Consider the following 16,639-nt stretch of genomic DNA (forward strand, 5'->3'; position numbering starts at 1 on the left):
TATGTATTACACTTCCACAGTTATTAAAGCAGTTATATTTGCTGGTTATGTTACATTGCATTATGCAATGTTATTTTGTGTTGGTCTTTTCCTTTTTCCTGCCTAAATGTAATAAATAGATCATTTATTCAGTCCCACACCAAACCACAGGCATGTTAATGAATGTCAGTATTTATATATTGAAATTGCTGCCACAATCAAAGGTGATGATCCTGCACTTGTGAAGTCTTGTAACGCTTATTAAAGCCACTGTCCCTGTCTCATCAACAGCTGTGGCACAGGCAGGAGGAGCACAGAAGTGCTGCTCCTCAGGTCACTCTGTGCTGCCAAGGAGATTATTTTAACTGTAGTAAATGCATCAACTGTCCTTAGAGTCGTCATCAAGGTACTTCACAAGATATGTAAGTTATTCTCTGGTGCATTGAAGACATTAAATTGGATTATAATCATATTCAAAACATGGAGTGATTGCAGCTCTTAATAACCATGTGATGCTTTTGCTTCATGTGTTCCATTTGAAATGGACAGGGTGATGTGAGTTATTAAACGTTCAAGTATTAAATATATCAAAAATAAAACTCATTAACAAAGCAAACCACTGAGTTCTGGTTTTGGAAGTATGTAATGCCTCACATCCAGCTTCTTACAAAAGTGGGATTCAAGCTTGTGTCTACACAGTGATACCTGCTTGTTGTCAAAACTTGATACAGAGGGGTTTGTGTTGTGCCAAGCCAAAAGAGACTGAACAGGCTCAGGATCTGAATCTGAATTCTGAGTCTTCTTATCCATGCCTGATGGGTTAATGGAACAAGAGGAATAATTCTAACAAAGCAAATATTCACTTTGGACCTATCTTTATTCCTGAATGCATTCCTACCTGAGGTCAGAAGGACCTATCCATTCACAGACAAAGCAGAAAAGTTCAAGAACTGCAGGACAGCCCCACAAACCTTTTAAAAACTCCTAATTGATGTATCTCTGTGAGTTATGTACAGTGGAAAGAAGATAGAAGGATCATTCCTTATCCAACAGGAACTATCCAGTTCACTTTCTTGATTATTAGCTGTTTGAACAAACTCTGTTTACCACCCCAATTCTCAAGTAAAAGCTCCTGTGCAGTACAAGCTGGCTAAAGGAGACACCTCTCACTGGGGCTTGCTCTTTGAGTACTGTCTTAACTCACTCCAGGCAGAGCTGTCTCCAGGGCTGCATTTGACCCTGGTAACAGAAATTTACGGGGCTTTTGAAATGCAAGGACAGCGTCTTCAGACTGCCTTCAAAGCACAAACATTCTCATTTGTCAGGCCTGTGCTGCCTTTCTCTGCTTTTATGTATGGGAGAATTATGGTCATCACCTTGGAATAATTTCTTGATAGCAGCTGAGGGAGAGGCTGCTTTGATTTTCTTAGCCAAGATTATGATGAGCAGCATGACTTGAGAAATACTTGCTAAATAAATTGCTTAATTATACAGAAGTTTGCAAAATGACTGTGCATCTTCCTAGCACCAAAGCACCTAGCAGCTGGGAAAATTCTCTCAAAATTAAAATTAAACTAATATTAAACCAAAATAAGGAGACACACTACTGGATTTTAAGAAGTAACAAAAACACCCCTCCCTATAGTAGCTACATGAGAGTTTTCATGTACACAGGTATATGACTGCCACTCTACAATTTAGGCTCTTGGAGTAAGAAAGATCTCCACTATCTTGCTGTTATTAATATCAGGACTAAGAACAGACCATCCTTCGCTAATTTTAGCAGTCTGAAAAAGGCAAGGAGGAATAAAAATATTCCAGTACATCCATCCTCATTTTTGAACACGTTCACTACATTTGTGTCATAATTTTACACTCCCAGTCTTGAGTTTTTCACAGATGATTTTTCAGTAGTATGAAAACTTACTGGGCTTCCTGATCTTATTGCTGTGAGTGAAGAAATGTGTATAATCAGTTTGCAAAGGACAACCATTCCAAGAATTTGTTGCAAAGCATAGCTGTGATCTGTAGAGGCCTAATTCTAAATCCAACAAATTAACTGCTAGGACGTGGAGTTTCCTATTTTATCTGTGCCTTTCTTTTCCAGTGATTTTCCATTTATGCCAGAGATTATCTCAAAGCACTATATTAAGTTTCAGTGCCTCAAATCAATAGATTAATCACTTCATCAGCCTTCACTTAATTTTGGAGGATTGTTTTGAAATTAAGACAGATTGAATATTATTTTAACCTCGTTTTTGTTTGCATGTGTGGGGAAACAGCTTGATAGCACAGATCTTCAAGTTTAAAAAAGCACAAACTGTCTCAGATAACATTTGAAGAGTTTTTCTTGAATACCTGCCACGTACAATCTTGCCTGATGAGCACGTGGATGCAGGGCTTGGTTGGTTTTTAGCTGTGTCTGAGATAAGGAACATGTGAGCTGTCCCAGTAGGTGAGCTGTACACAGGCAGGTTTGAGTTTCTGTGCAGCCAGGGATGTGGGCTGGTGGTTGGAGCACTCAGACTGCTCACAGTCCAAGAGCTGAGCTGAGCCTAGGGCAGCTCTGCTAGGAGTGCCTGGCTGTCATCCCTGAGGAGGAGCTCTCAGGGACATGCTGTGAAGGGCTGGGCACACACCCACTCTGTGCACTGCCGTGCCCTCTGGGATCCTTACAGGGATGGGAGCAGGGGACAGAGCTCAGAGACAGAATGTCTTTGGCAGTGCTGCCACCAGGGTGGGGAACCAGCAGAGAGGTGTGCAAGGGATGATGACTCCCCTGCCATTTTAGATACTTGCCTGTCCTTTGCAATTCGCATCTTCCAAGGATTTTTGCTCAGGAATTGTTAGATAAGCAGAATAAAAATGGTTTCCATGGACACTTTCTGTTATCTGCTTGCAGCAGAGAAGAAGCAGCTCAGTCTTTCAGATGCAGGTTTTGCAGCTCTGATCTTTCCCAGCCTCTAGCTGAGGCTGTGCTCTCAGAGCAGGCTGTTGGAGAAGTTGTATTTCAAATCTCTGTGATCCTGAGTGGCTCCTTCCCCTCATAAACCAGCTTTGTGTCAGTTTCATTTTCTATTCATGGTGCAGACATGCCTTTTTCACACAGCCACTGAAAATGACTTTGTTATGCACTGAAATGCAATCCTCACTCACAGCCTTGTTAACTGGCAGTATCTAAATCGTGATGAACAAAATCAGGTTGTTGAAATTGGTGCAGCTAAAAAGTAATCTGGAAAAAGAATAATTCTGTTACAACCAGATGGTCAGATGCACAGAAGTATCAAAACCCTTGGCTGGGGGTGGGCTGGTTGCATGTTGGGTTATGCTTCTCTGCATAACTCTCCTCATTCCAAATTGCAACAACTGAAAATATTGGGATGCTGAATTTAAAGTACAGCTCTAGCATTCCTGGGAATGTCTGGTATTCCTTACAGACGTTACACTATCCAGCAAGAAGCCTGCTATTTTTGACTCAGTCTCAAAGAGGACAGATTAGGATTCTTGTGATTTAATTATGCTTGTTGTTTGGTTGGGGTTTTGGTTTTTTTGTTTTGTTTTGGGGGTTTTTTTGGTGTGTTTTTGTGGTGGGTTGTTGTTGTTTAATTGAGACATTTCTTGCCCCCACTGTTCATATTTAAAGTCTGTTTTAGGACCTCTGTGCACAATTAGAAATTTCCAGCAAGAACTCCAGTATCAGTTTATGCCTGATTTATTTTTTGCAGGCTAATGTTGTTTTACAGCCAAATGTACATTTTGCCTTCAGGATACATCTGTGCATTGTGTGAATGGTTCTGTCCACACAGCTCTGCTGGTACTGGCTGGAACAAGCCAAGCTTCTCTTCTCTCCATTTACCTTAGTATGCTGTTCTCCTTTATCCATACTTGTTTTCTTTTCCTGGTTTGTTTTTTCATGTATGAGGCCTGAATTGGACTTGGTGTTTCGTGTGAGGTCTTGACAGTGTTTGTGCTACAGTCCCCCTAGTTCTTTACCTCTGGATTTGCAGGTAGTCCCTGCTGTGAGCACCTTCTCCAGTACACCCTGGGATTCCCTCTGCCTGTTTGACAAGTGTAGCACACTAGTGAGGCAGACAGTCCATAAAGCTGAGCAATGCCCAGTCACAGTGCAATTCCAGACACGGAGGTGCAGGAACTAAAACCTGCTCTGTGTGTGCTGTACACACACAGTGGCAGCTGGTGCCAGCCTGCCCGTGCACGGGGAGCACAGAGAATTCTCCCTCTGGGCCTTGGATTGCCCCTGCAGGGCTGGGAGCTCATTAAGGCAGCAGAAAGGGCTGGTGGCAGCACTCTGCTTCCCTCAGATCTCCACGCCAATGCACAGCAGCACTTCTGAATACTCAATGGAGGAAAAGCTTCCAATGCTTACACAACACCAAACCAGGAAATTTCAAATGTACTGAACATTTTAGCATTCTTTAGAGAATATCCACAATGCAATATATGGGTGTCCCTGCAAATTCCTGCAGAGGTGTGTTTGCAGCCCCAGTGGCTTTGCCCCACAGACACCAAAAGTAATCTAATGCCAGATGATATCAGTGACCCACTCTGCTAGTACCAGCTGTATCTGAGAAGCAGAGGCTTCCAGAAACAGGTGAACATATTTTAATATTCCCTAAAAATATACACTGTGCAATACAAAACTTTAGAAGAAAATACTACCTCCTGACTTTTGACAATTTAATTTATACTATATGAGAATGACATTTAATCACCCTTATCTTAATTATCCTTAACTTGGTATGTGCAATAACTGCATGTATTGCCATCAGCTCTAAAATTATTCAGCCACAAAATTTACCTAAAGTGCCTGCAGCACTATTTTCTATATGCCTATTTCAGCTAAAAAATTGCCTTTCTTGCTTGCTTTGTTCTAAATTCATCGGACATAAATGTTATTGCATGAATTCCCTGTTTTGCTGCTAAGGGTCATAGAAGTAATGACTGGTTTTTGGAAAAGGATTCCATAGACTATACCTGTGGAAACAGCTTATCTTCTTTTTTAAATGCCTGTACTGCTTTCACTCGCCCTGTGCTCCCACGGAACAGCTTTTCCTCATGTAAAACTGGGATTACCCTTGGGCTTTTGGAGAAGAGAGTCACAGACACGGGAAGTGCTTCTCCATGCCTGCTGCTGTGCTGGTTTCAGCTGCTTCTTGAACTTCAAGCCTAAGGCTCTCTACCATGCAGCTTTTCTGCCATGCCCCCTGCCCCAATAAGGGTGTGTTTCCCAATAAAGTATTCAAAAAACCCAAACCTTGTACTAATTACATTTCATTTTCTAACCTTTTTCTGATCTTGATTATAGTTTCAGCAACTGCATTAAAACTGCTTTGTCTTGTATTTGTGTTCTACTCTGTGATCCTTCCCATACAAAATTCAGATTTTTCAATGCTCTTTTGACCAAGTAAAACCTCTTTTTTGTGATCTTTTCTATCCAAGAGAAGATTTTTTTTCACTATTTTTCTATTTGTTATTTCTTTTTTTTTTTTCAATGAAAACATCCAGGGAATTTTGAGGATCAAATGTGAACAGCTAACTGAGGAAAGAATGCTGAAAAACACTGCAAAGATAAAAAGGGCAAATTAAAATATACCAGAGAGGAGCAGATGCCCAGAATATTTCTGGAAACAGTTAAAGAGTTGCTTTATAAAAGTAAGCAAGGGAGACATTATTGTAGGGAAAATAGCTTTGGCCAGAGGTTTAGGTTTTGGCATCAACTTTTGTGGTAGAAAGGTTTTCCTTCTTGGTGGAGGAAATGTAAATCCCTGACTGGCACAAAGTGAACCACCATAAGCTGTGACCTGAAATTTGTCAAGGGAATTTTAAAGGTGCTTTTTTTGTTGTTTGTTTTGTTTGCCCTTTTTTTTTTTTTTTTTTTTTTTTAAGTAGATTCTGAAGGTTCAGGTATTTGAGATTGTTTTACTTCCTTCATCACACTGTGGTGCTGCCTTGTAAGAAAGATCTGACTGAGGCTATGTCAGAGCTGGTTTGGGGACACTCTAAGAAGCACACGGAAACTGACCTTGAACCAATGACTTTATGTAACTTAGCAAAGCAAGGGAAGACAAAGATTTACTGAACTGGAAGTGATTGTCCCAGAGCTGCTCTCTCATGAATTCCACTGGTCCACCACTGAGGGTCTATGAACAGCACTGCAGGTTTTCATAGAAACACATAAACCTGGGCAATGAATCCATCAGAGGACAGCATCACTCCATCTACCCTTCTAACATCCCTTCAGCACTCCTGCTTTGGTGTACCTGTGGGCTTTTACCACTTGGAGCTTCCTGTGCCCAAAGACAGTGGGAAAGAAAGACTTGTAAAGGTAAGCAGGGAGTTCAGAGTCCACGGAATGGTTTGGAAGCTTTTTGTCAGAGTCATCTTAAAAAGATCAGTGGACAGCTTTTAGCCTTTCTCTTAGTAATACATTTTGATAACATCATCAATAGCTACATATTAATGGCTTCCCACTGTTGCTTTCCACTGTAAGTAGTTGCTGGTGGGGCCAGAAAGATTATTTCCTGTAAAAAAAAAGCAAAAAGAAAAAGAGGAGGAAAGATGATTATCAGGAATGCTGTTAGAATGTAAAACACTTCTACAGAAACTAAAAACAAATCTCTCAAGTTCCCTACTTTTTTGCATTATAATGACTTGTAGCAGACATTCAAAAAAGCTGCTGACTGGCTGCTTTGCTCCCTGGAAGCATTCCTTTAATGCTGAAGATTAAATAAATGCATTGCTACAAAGCATGAGCAGCTGATTTTTAAAAATTATTATTGCTAAGAAGAGGGAGCTGGATTAGAAAAAGTCATTCCTCTGAGAAGTAATACCTCCAAAACAATCTTTCAGTGAAAACCAAAAAACACAAAACAACAAAAGAAAACCAAACAATACAAAACCAGAAGGAGTCTTAATTAGCAGAGCTAGCTGACGTGCTGTTCTTTAAAAGTTAAATATGTGCATCAGTTGGAGATAGGATATCAAATATCAGTAGGGAGAGCAGCAGGAAACTTTTTCCACTGGATGAAAGGGATAAAAAGAAGAAAAACAAGTCTCAGTTGCAGGAACAGCTGACTAAGCGCCTGACATACTCGAAATACGGCCAATTGTAACAAATACCAGGGAAATCAGTATCTGCCAAACAAAAATTCTCCTCACTTAGAAACTTCACATCTAGATAAAAATGGAACTATCAGAATAACACTGAAGCCATAGACACATAGATCACATTGAACCAAAATGCTGCAGCTGCAGTTGCTTGCACGAGATTTTCTGTGCTCTGGGTGTGCTCAGCCTTCAAGGAGCACGGGCAGGGAGGCCCAGCTGACACAGAAATGCAAAATTCCAGCGAGCCAGAAAGAGTCAGAGCAGGCTCCACACCTCTGGTGCCCGGGGGGAAGGGGGAGGGCTGGGGAGAGCCGGAATGAATATTCCTTGCTTTTCACATGTTAAAAGCTCGGTGGATTCACAAAACCGCAAACCTTGCTAGTGTGCCACATCTTCAAGTGCAGACTGCAGAACTGGATCTGCTTCACAGTCCAAAATATTTTAAGGGAAGAGGAGGAAGAACCAGAATCTAGGAAAGCCAGTAAAGATTCTGTGTTTGCTTACACTGCAGTGAGACTTCAGTTCTCTTTCAAGATGTTTTGAGAAAACATAAACTCTGAATTTCACCAGCACTAGGAACTCCTAGTAAGACACAATGTTCTTGTGTCAATTCTTGTATACCTTTCTCCTTGATTACCCTCCTGATTGCTCCATGCTGGTGTCCAAGCTGCAGGAGCCAGGGAAGCAATTCTCCTCCCAGCAGTCCTCTGTGCTTCCTGTGGCTGTAGAGCTCTGGAGCTCTGTGGAAGGGAAGATAGAGAATTGGGCAAAGTTCAGCCCTTTACCTTTGGTATAGCTGCAATAATTTTGTTATATTTCATTTATTTTTTATCATAATATTGCTTTACTTTTCCAAGAGGAATACATACCTTTATTATCTTTAAACCTGAAATGTAATGTAACTGATATTCCAAGATCTCCCTTAAGAAAAATATAAATGAAGCTGACTAATTTAGTAATTTTCTATGCTTAGCGACAGTTGCAAACAGACAAGTCTGTAAAAGATATTTACAACCTATGATTAAATATCAGGCTGTTCTGAGCTGTTCTTCTATTGTGCCCACGATACTTCTTTTGCCAGCCCCCTGAGAACCAATGCCTTGAGGTAAATAAAATCTATAAGGTGAAAAATGAAATAACCCTGGAAACAATAATAATAATCTGTAGGGCTTTCAAAAGCAGCCAGAGATGATGACCTACAAATTGTAGGCTCCACCTGTTCAGTAATTCCCAATGATAGGATTTAAAACTGTCCTTGGTATTTAATGACCTCGTGAAATTCTAAAGTTGCTCCTTCTTGAATCATTAATGGAGGGCAGACACAAAATCTGGTCACATTAACCTTAATTCTGTAGGAAATGGGCCATGAACAAGGCTGGAAGCAAGACCTAGAGAGAAGGTGCACACAGGGGCACCAAAAGAGCATCCAGCTTGGAGTCTGCTGGACACATGGGCCTCAGCACACAAGCTGGAATGCTTATGAAAAGGATGTTGTGGTGCTGGCCCAGAGTCCTCCTGGTCATCTGTCAATTTAATGGAAAGGAGCTGGTCATAAGCACAAGAATGCAGTGCAACTTCTGCATAATTTCTGGGTTTTTTAGCCCTTGACTTCTTGAAACTACCAAGAAAGTTGCTGGGAATGGTGTTTTTGTGAGGAACACACATAAGGCAGTTTAATAATTTCTTTTCTCATTAACACAGTATTGCAACAATTTCCTGCTCTTTTCCTCATCTCCCCTCGTTGACACCTTTCTTTGCCTTTCACAGAATCACAAAATGGTTGGGGTAGGAAGGCATCTCTGGAGATCCTCTGGTCCAACCTCTCTCCTCACCTGGAGCAGGTTGTACAGGATCAAGTCCGGGTGAGTTTTGAGTATTTCCAGATAAGGACACTCCATGGCCTCTCTGGGCAGCCTGTCCAGTGCCCTGCTGCTTTCAAAGTACAGTTTTCCCTTTTCATCAGACAGATCTTCTGTGTTTGTTTGTGCCCCCTGCCCCTGTTCCTGTCACAGAGCACCAGCACGTTTGCTGTTGCCAAGTGTTGGTGAGGTCCCCTCTGAGCCATCCCTTCTCCAGGCTGAACAGAGCCAGCTCTCCCAGCCTTTTTTGGAGCTCCCAATGGTCTCCACAGCTCCCCACTGGGCTGTCTCAAGCATTTCCTAGCCCTTCTTGTCCTGGGGAGCTCAGAACTGGTCACAGCCCCCCAGAGGTGGCCTCACCAAGGCTGAGGAAAGCAGAAGCCCCCTCGACGTGCTGGCACTGCTCTTCTCAATGCACCCCAGGGTGCCACTGGCCTTCTTGGCCACAGGGACACAGTGCTGGCTCATGACAGCCTTTGGTCCACCAGGGTTCCCTGGTGCTTCCCTGCAGAGCTGCTTTCCAGCAGGCCATCCCCAGCCTGTGCTGGTGGCTCTTCCCCAGCTGCAGGGATGGTGGAACTTTGCTCCTGTGGAACTCTGCTGTGCCCAGCTGTCCAAGTTTTACAGACAGGCAGCTCAGCTGTCAGGTGGATCAGCCACTCCTCCCAGCTTTGTATCATCAGCAGAGGTGCTGATGGTCACCCAGGTCCCTGGTGAGTGAGTTGAACAAGGCTGGCCCTTGGGGACACCAAGCTACAGGCTTTCAGCTGGACTCTGGTCACCAGCACCCGAGATCTGCCACTCAGCCCACTCGCAGTCCATGAGGTTTCTCTCTCCTTTCTCACTGATTCAAGCTGAATGTAAAGTGGCAGTCATTTATCTGTGATAACCATGCTCGCAGTCCCTCAAGATAATTCTCTACACAGTTTTTAATTGTTTTAATTTAGTTCAGCCATCTCCTTTCTGCCTCCCTTTGTACTGTAAAATTGATTAGAGATTTCACTAGAGAATATACAATGACATTCTGATAGTACCTTGGAAAGAGGAAAAAGTATTCTAGGCTTCTTTTACAGCTTGCATGACATTTAAATGCATAGTTGATATTGTCCTTTTCACAGACTGTTTTAAATTGCTGATGTTTATAGCTTTCTGTTGTAGGAGGATGTTTGATTAGTCAATAAAATGTTAGAAAAGCATAAATTTCTAGAAAGTACAAAAGCCATTCAACTCCTCCTCCTGTATTGTTGCAGGAGGATTTATTCTCAAATGCAAGAGATTTTAAATCTGCTGAAGTAGACTCTTTTGGGTACTTATGCAAGATGTGTACTAGTTGCCCTTGAGAAAAACACCAGGATAGGGTAAATCATTGGACACATGTAGAGTTCAAGTTTAGTCAAGGATCGGTCAACTTGTAACTACTCTTCAAATACAGCTTAGTCTGTTAAAATGAATACAGGCATTGGCCTTCATTATGATTTTGTGTTGCTTTGTTTAATCCCTATTTTTTGGTACAGGTATTTTTTGAATAATGTAACTAAAATGAAGATTTTTTTTCTTCCTTCTCTTAACTCAGTGGCTATACTGTTTTATAAATAGCCCTAAACAAACATACAGCATGTAGAAAATGGAGAAACTACAGAAATCCTTTCTAAGCTGCTTGTTTTGATTTAGCATCTGCTTAAGTGCAAGCATGTCTCTGTTCCTACTGAGTTGGGCAGGTTTTATCAGGTTTGTCTCTGGCTGGTTGAGTTGCATTAGCAGGCCTGCTGCAGGGGCTTGTTTAGTTTGCTGAGGTTTCCAGCAGGGGTGTGGCTGGGTCACTGCTCACACACAGCCCATGACCAGGGACAGCACAGAGGGAACTCACCTGGAGAGGCCCTGGAGGGAACAAGGCCATTCACAGATGTCCAGGCTTCCTCCAGGAACTCCTGAGACTTCCCTGTGAAAGCCTGAGCAGCTCAGCTGGAAAGCTCTCCCCTGTAACCACAGTGCCTTGTGCACCACACCACTGCCATGCTGGGAAAAGGGCTTGGATGGTCAGGAGCTAGGTTATCACGTGGAACCTGTCACAAGAGTGACAGTTGGGAGCCTACTAGAAAATCAAGCTGTGAAACTGCAGTGAGCCTTGAGGCTTTTTACTCTGCCTCAGATAGCTTTCAAAGTACACTTGAAAAAGCTATAACCTATTATTGTGTCAATCAACTTGCACCAGAGAGGACTTTTTACCATTTCAACAACATACCAAGCAATATCCATCTTTAAGAAATTTCTAAACTGTCAAGATTTTTATAAAATAAACTATTTCAAGCTCATTTTCCCTGAGACTAAAACAAAATCTTTATGGAATACAATAAACATGACAGAATGATCAACTTTGTGTGTCAAGAGTTGTTGCTAGGATGCTGTTGGATGCTAGGCCACCAGGCACTTCAAAAATTAATATAATAAATAAATAAATATGTAAGAGCTGACTTACAGTTTTATACCATATGTAGAGAGTTGTGATTCATCCTGACACAAGCAATACACGTGGGACAATGAACAGAAATTATATGCTTGAATGCACTGAAGAAATCCTGTGATCAAAGGACAGGACTGGAAGTCAGAAAATGATGTCCAAGCCCACTGTCTGGTCTAATGGCACATTTAAACCTTCTGATGACTCAGTTTTTTACTTGTGAGATTAGGACAACATAAAGCACTTTGAAACACTACTGTGCAAAATGCTGTTAAAATTAATTATGGCTAGAAGGGTCCTATTTCTGGTCACATTTATGCAGTGAGTCCTTCTGAAGCAATTACTGGCTCTGGAAAGCAGCCAGGTGAACTGCACCTGGGAAGTTAAAACTGGTTCTGATCCTGATGTTACTCTTTCTGCCTTTTTAAAAAATTTTTTTAAGCATTTATAAGCATCCAGCACTGACATAAAGGCAAGGTGAAAAGTGTAGGAATAAATTAAATGGCACAACCTGATTTCTGAATATCAGAAAAGGAAAAGAGAATGGCAGAACAAGGAGGATTAGCAGGTCAGACTGGTAGAGCACAGGCCTGGGAGAGAAGCAAAACATCCTGTTTTCTTCAGTTCCTTGTAGTGAACATCTCTGACCAGCCTTGGAATGAGTTTGGTTTGGTGTGGTGCACCTGCAAATGTACCAAGCTTTAAGAGAAAACACATTTCTTTGGGGTTTGATCTGGACACAGCATACATTTGTGGGAAACAGAATGTTAAAAGGGAAGGAAACCAGGTGAGTAGCTAACTGTAACTTCTATTAATTAAAATAACAGGAATTAAGAAAAATGGGATTTTTTTTTTAAATAAAACCCCAGGAATTAAGAATTCCCCATGCACCATGAGGACAAGCCAAAAGGGTGTGTCTTCATAACATGACCAGAAAGATGAGAGTGCTACTGCCTAAGTGTTCAAGGTTCATTCACATCCTTTGTAAATAGCATACAGAAGTTCAGCTCTCATCATTCCTGAACAATCTAAGCACCATAACTGCTCAAGCCTCCCCCTTTTCTGTTAAAAATACACTCACAAACAACTTATGGAAATCTGATCAGACTTGGGTAAATTCACAAGGCTTCTCAGAGTTAATAACTGAAACGTTCTGGTGGGTGTATTTATTATTCTCAGCATTAGCAAGATGGAATCTCTGTTTAGACCAGTTCTTGTTGAAATTAACATTTGGAAGCTGGAGCATTCAACCTTTTTATTTCAACAAAATATCTCTTTGGCCTTAATCTATAAATAAATCTTAGTTTATCATCTACCAAACTGCCTAAGCAGAAGCAGAGGCCACTATGAATCACATGCTTGATCTGGTAGAGTGATATCATACCTCTATGGCAATATTGACTTATAGGGCAAAAAAGGGTATGAAGGTGAGTGTGTTAAAAGAAAACTATTTTGCAAAACATTGAAATTTCAAAATATTCTTACTTTCAAAGAAGAAAAAGTGAAATGGGCTAATGGAAGAAATGGGTAAAATTTTGTGGCATTTGAAATTTGATTCAGACCCCGATGTTCTTTCCCCTTCAATGCTTGAAAGAAAAATCTTATTAATGAATAACATACTTAAGCAAATAACATAAATCCACAAACATTAACTTTTAATTTAAAATACAGCAGAAGGAAAATTTATTTATTGAGCTCTCCCAGACAGATTCCTGGCTCTGCAGATTTTAAATACCTGATCTGAATCAAAGTTTAGATGGAAAAGAATATAAAGATTAAAGATGCGCTGACCTGTGTCTGTTTCAGAGTAACAGCTCTTCATGGGAGAGCCCGACCAGAACTCTGCTTTCATAGTTCTTGTGATTTCGTCCAACTCAATTCATTTCTTACAAAGAACTTCTTCGGTGTTTCCTCTGTGGGAAAATCACAGAATGTGAAAGAAGGGAGGTACTCGTAGGACTATTAGGGGAGCATCAAAATACTTCTAAAAAAGATGGGATTTTTTCTCCTTTTTTTCCCACCACACAAGCTGTGGCGTAGTCTGAGCTTTTTTTTTTTTTTTTTTTTTTTTTTTTTTTGGTGAAAATAACTTCAAGGCAACAAGATTTCCAGCATAAAATAAGTGAGGGGAAAAAAAAAAACAAAAGCAAGAACGTATCTGCTGTGTACGAGGAGCGGATCGAGGCGCCGAGCAGGTGCGCGCCCTGAGGGGAGGCGCGGTGAGGGCTTCCGAAAGCCGGGACCAAATTAAAGACAAAAAAAGAACCGCAGCAAGTAGCTCCGAGCCGGTGAGGGTCAGCTGCTCCCCGGGAGCCGCCCGCATTCCTTCACGGCCGCTGTCCCGCAGCGGCCCCGGACACTTTCGGTAAATCACCTCCCGGGCAGGGTGATGCGAGGGGACAGCGGGGCTCCGGAGGGGACGGGCGGGTGCCCGAGGGGACAGCGGGGCTCCGGAGGGCAGGGGCGGGTGCCCGAGGGGACAGCGGGGCTCCGGAGGGCAGAGGCGGATGCCTGAGGGGACAGCGGGGCTCCGGAGGGGACGGGCGGGTGCCTGAGGGGACAGGGGGACCCTGGAGGGGACAGCGGGGCTCCGGAGGGCAGGGGCGGGTGCCTGAGGGGACAGCGGGGCTCCGGAGGGTAGGGACGGGTGCCTGAGGGGACAGCGGGACCCTGGAGGGCACGGACAGGACCCCGGAGGGGACGGGCGGGGGTCAGGCTCCGCCCGGCTCCGGCTCCGCCCGCTCTCCCAGGCTGCTCCGCGCTGCAGCCAGGGAGGTGGAGCCGCTTTATCGGGAGCCCAAGTGGAAATTTCCCCGTCAGTTGCCGGCTCCGCCGCGGAGGGAGCACCAGCGAGGGCCGCCTACTCTCGTGTCCCCGTGTCGCGCCGCGTCCTGCCCGCTGTCATGTCCAACTACATCCACGTCCCGCCTGGCTCGCCGGAGGTGCCCAAGCTGGACATCACGGTCAGCGAGCGGGAGGGGCCCGGCTATCGCCAGGGCGCCCTGCAGCTCCTGCGCCGGCTGCGCCCGCACTGGAGACCCGAGGAGGTGACGCTGCAGGTACGGGGGTCCGCGGGCCGCTGTGTGGGGGGCTGCGGCAGCCCGGGCCGGCAGGGAGGGGAGCAGCAGGGGCGAGGGCGGGCGGCCATTGTGCGGGGGAGCTGCCGCCTTGTTTCCTCCCCTCCCTCCTTCCCCCGCTCGCCGCCGCAGCCCCCTGCGCGGAGCCCCATTTGCTGGGCGGCCCGGCGGCGGGGCGGGGCGGCGCGCAGCATCCCCGGCTGCCTCCTTCCTTCTCTCCCTCCTTCCGTCCTCCTCCTGCCGTGCCCTGCCCGCTGGAGCTCGGCTGCCCGCGCTGGCGGCGGGGAGAGCTCCGGAGCCGGGCCGAGGGAGGGAGCAGGAGCCGCTCCTGGCCTCACCCGCGCCGTGTCTCTGCTGGCTGGGCGTGTTGGTGAGCCGGGGGCAGAGCAGGCCACTCCGCCGCCCGGGGCGCTCCCACGGGCGGTGCAGCCTTGTCGGGTGCTTCCTGCAATAAAAAGCATAATAAATATCTGTCTGGTGCTCGCATCCGGGCTGGGGTTTGGGCTGGCGGTTTAGCTGCTGGCAGCTGCCCCGCTGAGGCCCGTTCTCGCTGCTCCTGGCAGAAGCACCGCTGCTGTCTCTGCTGCTCTCTAGGTGAGCAGGCATTGGGACTTATGACGAGTCATCTTCCGGAGGATTGCCTGCTTTTGTGCTTCTAGAATATACTTAACATGGCCCCTGGACTCAAAAACTCTAGCCAGTTTGCCTGGCAGAAATAGCGGTTCAGCCTGTGCTTGGTTGAGCATTTTATTATATGCTCGGCTGTGTTATTCAGCAGTCTTTATTACGTGGAGGTGTCTCATTTCAATGAAGTTTCTCTTTAGAGAGCTGCTGAACTAATTTGTATAGGAAAGCTGAGCACGTTGAGGTAATGGCATATAATTTGACTGAAATTTTCTAGTGTCTTGAAAGAAAAATGGACCTTGACACATGACAGTCCCGTTAGCATGAAAATTAAGCTAATGAGCTTTTTCTAAGTAATCTCAGGCAGTGGCCATAAGTTATGCACAGTCCCAACATCTCGAGGTGCAATGAAAATAGCTCTTTACAACGTGTAAAGGTAAATGAGGTTGTGAAAGTTTATGGAATATCTTGAGTTGGGAGGGGTCCATTAGCATAATCCAACTTGCTGCTCCTTGCAGGGCTACATAAAGTTATAGATAGTTTTATTTTTTTGGTTCTCTGATGACTGCAGTTCTCAGCAAAAAATTTTTATGTCTTTCTTTTGGGATTGTTCAAAAATGAAACCAAAACATTATCTTGTTAAGCAGGGATGACCATCCTTTGGGTAAAGAGGTAGTAGCTTTAAGAAAAAAAAGTTGCTTTCTTCTGCCACTCCCTTTGCAAGAAACAACAGAGTAAAACCCACAGTACCATTGGTGTGGAACAGTTGACTGGTCCCACGGAACTGAACTAGGAGATTGCTGTCTGTGGTTAGAGGTTTCTGTCTAAAAAATGTCTTGAGTTTAGTTTTAACCAAGTTACTGTAAGAACACAACTTCTCAGCTTGGTGTTTTCCTTTAGAACAGCGGAAGAGCGTTCTATTCACAAAGCTCTTTAGCTCTGGCCTTTTATTTTTAACTCTCTAGCTGCTGCTGAAGCTGCAGTGAGGGTGTAGGAGCAGGAGTGCCTGTGCTTTGGAGCAGGCTCCAGCAGCAATGCAGCCAGAGCAGATTCACGGGGTGCCTGCAGAGTACAGACAGGTGTTGGCTCTTTCTGTCAGTGAGCAGGAGGATGCCCTGGAGCCCTCCCTTTAGAGGGGTGTGTTCAGGAGGGAGATGAGGGTGGCACTCCTGTGGTGCATGGAAAATATGCCTGGCTAATCTGAAACAGCAAAGTGGACAAAAATAGGTTTAGTGATAGCATGGTGATGGATTTAATGAACTACTGCTTCTTCAGGTGAACTCTGCCATTTGCTACCTTTGCTCTTAGTAATTCTTGGGTCAGAGCACTTAGTAAGCAGTTGAAGAGTCCAGAGTTTGACTTGAAAAAGTTAATTAACTTCTCTAGCAAAAATTTACTGTTGTGAGTTAATTTGTTTAGTCAGCTAAACAACTTTGAAACTGTAGTTAGTAAAGGTTAATGCTTAATCCTTGCTTTCCCTAAGATTTAAAAGTATCTGAAATTAGGAGTATATT

At 44.0% G+C, this 16,639-nt stretch overlaps 1 protein-coding gene across 1 annotated transcript in view; it reads left to right on the forward strand.

The window, feature by feature from the left end:
- The first annotated feature begins 14,212 nt into the window (after positions 1–14,212).
- ETNK1 (ethanolamine kinase 1) overlaps positions 14,213–16,639 on the forward strand; it is a 29,666-nt gene continuing 27,239 nt past the window's right edge. Inside the window, exon 1 of the mRNA XM_059847990.1 lies at positions 14,213–14,483. Coding sequence (XP_059703973.1) covers positions 14,328–14,483 — 156 coding nt within the window. The 5' untranslated portion in view covers positions 14,213–14,327. The remainder of the gene's footprint in view (positions 14,484–16,639) is intronic.

Source organism: Haemorhous mexicanus, chromosome 5, assembly GCF_027477595.1.
Source record: "Haemorhous mexicanus isolate bHaeMex1 chromosome 5, bHaeMex1.pri, whole genome shotgun sequence".
NCBI lineage: Eukaryota > Metazoa > Chordata > Aves > Passeriformes > Fringillidae > Haemorhous > Haemorhous mexicanus.